Source organism: Pelmatolapia mariae, linkage group LG4 (assembly GCF_036321145.2).
Source record: "Pelmatolapia mariae isolate MD_Pm_ZW linkage group LG4, Pm_UMD_F_2, whole genome shotgun sequence".
Classification (NCBI taxonomy): Eukaryota; Metazoa; Chordata; class Actinopteri; order Cichliformes; family Cichlidae; genus Pelmatolapia; species Pelmatolapia mariae.
This window is the reverse complement of record NC_086230.1, coordinates 18689786-18695881: the sequence shown is the minus strand read 5'-3', so window position 1 is coordinate 18695881 and position 6096 is coordinate 18689786. Positions and strand designations below refer to the sequence as shown.

Sequence of the window (6096 nt, the reverse complement as noted above, 5' to 3'; positions counted from 1 at the left end):
TTTCTTACATTCTGGATACTTGAAGCACAATCAACAAGGGACAGTTACACAATGTATTTGGATTTATATAGCACTTTTCTGGCCTTACTAACTGCTCAAAGTAATTTGGACTGTAGGAGACAGCCCCTCCCAGTTGCAATGGAGTTGGTCAAACATGCAAACTTTGCAGACAGGATTTCAACCAGGAACCTTCGTGCTGTAAGCTGATAGTACTAACGCTCAGAAACCCCACTCCTCTAGTTCATATCCTGTATCGGTGACCAAGCACCATCTCTCATCCTTTTGTGTACCTTATACACATTTATACTGTTTAGAGCTTCCCCATGTTCCATGAACAACATACAATTTTTAACATTTTTATTTTTATATATTTTGGATCACTTTGAGAAAAGTAACCAAATTTCAGGTTAAAAATGAAAAGAAATATATGAAATTTAGGGTTCTTATTCTGCTGTCTCCCTCACCACAAAGGGTCGCTCTGCATGTTTGAGTTTGTAGTTTGATGCCGGATGCCCTGACACAATCCCAAAGAAGTTTATGTGTCTCTGGTCGGAATCAAAACAGGTACCTGCTGCTTGAGAGGGTGAATTTGTCACCGTTATATTATTTGATCCAAACAGTATGCAAGGGCTATGTGTTTTGCAAGGGGGAAACTAGTTGAGAAAAATAAAAGGCAAAACTTTTGAAACCACCATAGGTTGAAAAGTAATCATTATAAGTTATTTTGTGAACTTGGAAAAATAACTAAGATCAACTAAAAATATGAAACTATCTAGAACTAACACTGAAACTAATAAAAAAAACTAAACAAAAACAAAAAATCTTCAAATAAAAAAATTAACTCAAAGGGGAAACAAATCTGGGCAGTAAGTTAGACTAAACAGAATTAAAAATAAAAAGTCAAACCAAAATGAAAATGAAAAAATATTTAAAAATAACAATTCTACTGCTGATCTACTTTACCATGCAACAATCTCTAGACTTTACAGAGCATAGATCTAAAAAAATATCCAGTGAGCAGCGCTTCTCTGGGTAAAAATGCTTTATTGATGTCAGACTTCAGAGGAAAATGACCAAACTGCTTTAAGTTGATAGCAAGGCAACAGAAGAACTTTTGTTACAGCCAAGTATGCAGAAGAGCATCTCTGAACATAAACCTTGAAGCAGATGAAGCAGAAGACCACAGAGGTGCCACTCCTGTCACCTAAAACAGGAAGCTGAGGCTACGACTCACACAGGCTTACCAAAACTGGACAACAGAAGATTGGAAAAAGGTTGCCTAGTCTGATGAGTTGTGTCATAACATTTAGATGGTATACTGATTTGGCATAAGCCACGAAAACATGAATCCATCCTTCCTTGTAGCAGTGGTTGTGCTGATGGTGGTGGTGTAAATCTGTGGGGGATATTTTCTGAGGATCAGTTGAAACACCACAGCCTGCTTGCCAGTACTGTTGCTGTCATCTGAAACTGGTTCCTTTAACATGACAATGATTTCACTCTACTCAAATGGTCACCGCATCCCCATTGGGATTTAGAGAAAATCCAAAAAGGTGAATGAAGAGAATTACATCATGGATGTGAAACAGACAAATCTGCAGCAACTGTGCAATGCTATCATATCAATATGGACCAATATCTCTGCAGTCCAACCCAGTATTAGCAAGGTGTGCCTAATAGTGTGTATAATGCAGGTTCTGAGAGAGCCACTGTTTTACTTTATTAAACTGATATCCAGTATTTCCATTAAACATGAAATATTTATGATAAAGTTGCTTCTTCCAATGCTTTTACTTAAAACTGCTTGCCTAAAACTGGGATCTAACCAAAGAACACTACCATGGTTCTGACATTTAAGAATATCCTCATTTTGAGTCACTGCTGTAGACTCACTAGCACGAGTTCAGTTTGACCAGACAGAAAGAAAAGAAAAGAAAAGAAAAGAAAAGAAAAGAAAAGAAAAGAAAAGAAAAGAAAAGAAAAGAAAAGAAAAGAAAGACTGACTATACAGACCTACCAGACTGAGATCAGCAGTCTTTGGTTTAAGCTTTATAAGGATGTTATTCACAGACACATGCTGGTGTAACTACTGAGGATAGCATGGAAAGCTGTCATGCTTGCAATCATACAGCATGTAAAAAATAGGCCCCAAAGTCTCAACCCTGATAAGGTGGTGGTTTAGTTTGAAACTCAACACTTCATGAAGAGTTCAGATGAACCTTTGTGTATACCGTGCTGTAGCTTATACTTTAGGTATAGCTAGTTAATGTTACAGGACAGCATATAGGCAGAAGCTGCACATGTCTATCATCTGAGACCATCTTGCATGGTGTTGCAACTCCAGAGGCAAGAATAGAAAGCCTGACACCAATAAATAAGAAACTCTTAATAACATAAGGAAAAAAGATTGCATTTATGTAAAATAACCTGGAATTTGTGTAAATCTAGTTATAAGTCGCCCAAGAGCCACAGCCACTCTACAACCATGAGTATTAAATATTGCAGGAAAGATTTATCATAAAACAGCTCTGTTAATGGACTGCATGGACTCACTGTGGGTTTATATGGCATGTGATTGGAGTATATGATGCCAGAGAAAACACGGTAGAAATAAACACTATCAGCCAATCAGAAGTCTAAAAGGCATAGGAGAAAATGGCTCTGTGATCATATTGACATGGAAATCAAAAATAAAGGTGTTTTAAAAGGCAGTCCTTTCCAGTGGTCTTCTCTTCATAGTGAAGGCTTATAGTGAAGTTAATAAAAGATGTCCTGTTTAAAGTAGGAAGCTGAATTGGCTGGTGTTCCTTCAAATGGTTCTCACAAATCAAAATAGCGGGTATAATTATGACCTGCACCCTCACATGTTTCAGTTCCTTTAATTTATGCTCGTAGAGGAAACGTTCTGAATCAAAATCAGCATGTTGGCAATAAATCATATAGGTGCAACATGGCCAGTGAAGTCGGGTAGCAGCGGGCCTGCTCGAGTTACACATGTCTAGCTATAGGCCTCACTCACACATGGTAGCATCCTCATTTGTTCACCTAAAAATAGGTCTGGACTACTAGACACATTTTTTCGAAACCCATGGATCTTGGCACCTGATACTGAGACTCAAAGCTCTGTAAATGGTGTTGCTCAAGGATATATAAGAGAGAGGGAAAGAGGATTCGTGGCATTCACTCGAGTCCGCCTAGGTTTTCACTCGCCTCAACGCAGCGCAAAGGTGAGTGCGGGGATGCGGACAAACACCACACCGACTTCTACACTGGAAGGGGGAAAGGGGGATTCAGACAAGGAGATCCACGTGGACTATAAACTATAGAGAGAATTGGAACAAACATAGCCAACAACTACATGGACCACAGGATAATTCAATTAGCGCGCAAAGGAGGCCAAAAGATTTCAGAAGAGCGCCGTTTGTGGATGAATATTGTTATTTACATTATCTCTTTTAACGGGATAAAAGAAATGCTATGATCGCACACCTAGGGTTATTGACGCGCTTGACGTCACTGGTGCTTTGTTTATTTGTGTCAGTGATTCATGTTGCCTTGATTTGGTCTCGGTGGAAGCATCATCTATTTAGTGCCATAGCAGCAAAACGCTTTGGGATACACAGTCAGTGCCGTGTTGTGATTAAACATCCGGAGGCGAAGAGCAGCTCTTAAGAGTAGTTGTTCATATTAATGGTAGACTTTGGATTAAGGAAATGAGTTGATTCGTGACCAACATAAAGAAAAAGGGGGCTTTGTGGATTAATCCTTGTTTAAGCTTTTGACCACTAATGTCTGATTTTACCCTTCCTGTGTTTTATTTATGATTACTCACATCATATAGTTAGGTTCACTGTAATGTAGTCAAAACAAAATAGGTCAAATTGTCCAGTTAAGTTGGAGAAGTTAAAAATGATCTATAATACAATAGTATGGCCACTGCATAGGACTTATAATGACCATACTAGTCTTTTTTCCCTCTCTAAGATTAAAAAATGGCCTTTGCTGGTGTCCTCAATGATGCTGATGTGAAAGCAGCTCTGGATGGCTGCGCAGGTGAGCATTCATTATCATTATTTCATCACATTCCAGTAAACAAGCTGTTCGAGTTTTTCATTATTCATTTAACTTTGTTGAACATTTTACTGCTATTTGATTCAAAACACAACTTGCCTTCAATCAGAAAGCAGTAAAGTCTCAGTTTCACATTGTGTCATATAAACTGACAGTCACAGTTATCATATTGCATCAACACTGAAGTCCTGACTTGTGCTTGCGCAGACTTGCTGGGCGCTAATTGAGTTAAAATGTGTGTTCTAGCTGCTGACTCCTTCGACTACAAGAAGTTCTTCAAGGCCAGCGGCCTGGCTGCAAAAACTGCCGATGATGTGAAGAACGCCTTCAAAATCATTGACCAGGACAACAGCGGCTTCATTGAGGAGGAGGAGCTGAAGTAAGTAATTCCAGCAGTTCACACTTAATGCTGGCATCTCATACTTGCAAGCCTAAGTGGTCCAGAATATTCACGATCTTATCAGTGTGATTTGTGTCATTTATTTATAGACTCGGGCTTTAGTCTACAAGTCAAATAATATAGTAACTATTGCTAAGGAAGCCCCAAAAAAGAAGCTGTTGATGACTTTCTTTTGGATCATTTGGTTGACACATCTATTTAAGTCTTAAAATCTCACACATGAAAACATAGAAAACCAAAGGGTTCACAAGAAAATAACAATAATAACTGCTGCTTTTTTTTGTCCACACGCCAGGCTGTTCCTGCAGAACTTCTCTGCTGGTGCCAGAGCACTCACTGACAAGGAGACCAAGGCTTTCCTCGCCGCTGGTGACAGTGATGGTGATGGCAAGATCGGAATTGATGGTGAGGGTTCTTTGTGGAGTATGGTGCACTTTCCTACAGATCTTTCAGTTTAGCAGAACACATCAGATATATATACATATATATGTATATATATGTATATATATATATAAAGTGTTACCCGCAGAGCCTGCATGAATCAGATGTTAGAAACAAGCTTAATTTTTTAACATCCATTCACATACCCTTAGTCAGAGAATGGCTCCTGTCAGTTTAAACTATACCACTAACCTGAATCCACTTTGTTCCCAATACTAATGGCAGTTCTATTCTACTTTCACAGAGTTTGCTGCCCTTGTAAAGGCATAAATTTCCATTGACCAAGATCCACTTCTTTTCATGGAACTGTGAACTCCTTGCAAGATTCACTAATCATCAGCTGAAAGAATATTTTTTATACCTTATTTATGAGTTGCCTGTGGACTGTTTCTCAACATGGAGCACATATTTTACTGATACTGTTATTCAGATGTGTTAAATGTTCTGAAAAAATGACTTGTGCAAACTGTACAACATCATCTGCACTTTTTGAGGAAGAGTGAAAAACCAGGAATAAATACTCTTTTGGTGTAAAGTCATCTCGTTCAGGTCAGTCGTTTTTGCATGGTCAACCAAAACCCTCTCTATTCACACATTGTGTAGCTATGTCAACACAATGGTTTGAGGAAGTGGCCGTTTCAAATCAGTTGTCGATTTGCCAGGTTGTTTGAATACTCCGGAGGTGTTGAGTGACGGTTTAAACAACATGCCCAGCACTTGTTTGGATAATTGGTTAATGAGATAGTGGAGTGTGGCTGGACTCTGGCCATGGACTGGGAAATGCTGTGGGAATGGGCCCATGGGGCTTTGCTCACATGCTTCTGGGATCTTAGGGAGGTTTGCAATGGATAGCTGCCACACTGTCTCTTCCAAGGTCTCCTCCTCCACCAACTGCTGCATAGTCAATTAAATGATGTGCTGTGGCAACAGGAGTTCTATTAACAGTCACTGTTGCATCAGCAGGAACTTTTAACACACTGAACCCACTGCACAGATGCACATCTACATCAGCCGAAGGTCTTTAATACATTATTTAATTTCTATCAGCACTTGGTGTGTACCTCATTTTGAGGAAGAAAATATTCTATATGTATGCATAAGCCTGGAAAGGAATTTTGAACAGCTCAGTTTCCATATTAAGGTCAAATTACGATCCCAATGTAAGCTAAGAATGCAGCATTATG

The 6096-nt window shown here is 39.1% G+C and overlaps 1 protein-coding gene across 1 annotated transcript; it reads left to right on the top strand.

Moving 5' to 3' along the window:
- The first annotated feature begins 3132 nt into the window (after nucleotides 1–3132).
- LOC134625402 (parvalbumin alpha-like) lies at nucleotides 3133–5199 on the top strand. Its single transcript, XM_063470625.1, has 5 exons — nucleotides 3133–3227; nucleotides 3985–4053; nucleotides 4318–4450; nucleotides 4767–4876; nucleotides 5157–5199. Exons 2-5 carry the CDS (start codon nucleotides 3993–3995, stop codon nucleotides 5180–5182), a joined length of 330 nt encoding a protein of 109 aa, XP_063326695.1. The 5' UTR covers nucleotides 3133–3227; nucleotides 3985–3992; the 3' UTR covers nucleotides 5183–5199.
- Nucleotides 5200–6096: the final 897 nt, after the last annotated feature.

What these genes read in the sequence shown, in the direction of transcription:
- LOC134625402 (XM_063470625.1), top strand. Translation starts at nt 3,993, where the DNA reads ATGGCCTTTGCTGGTGTCCTCAATGATGCTGATGTGAAAGCAGCTCTG. An exon ending in AGCTCTGGATGGCTGCGCAG is followed by an intron (nt 4,054 to 4,317) that starts GTGAGCATTCAT and finishes TGTGTGTTCTAG; the next exon opens with CTGCTGACTCCTTCGACTAC. An exon ending in ATTGAGGAGGAGGAGCTGAA is followed by an intron (nt 4,451 to 4,766) that starts GTAAGTAATTCC and finishes TCCACACGCCAG; the next exon opens with GCTGTTCCTGCAGAACTTCT.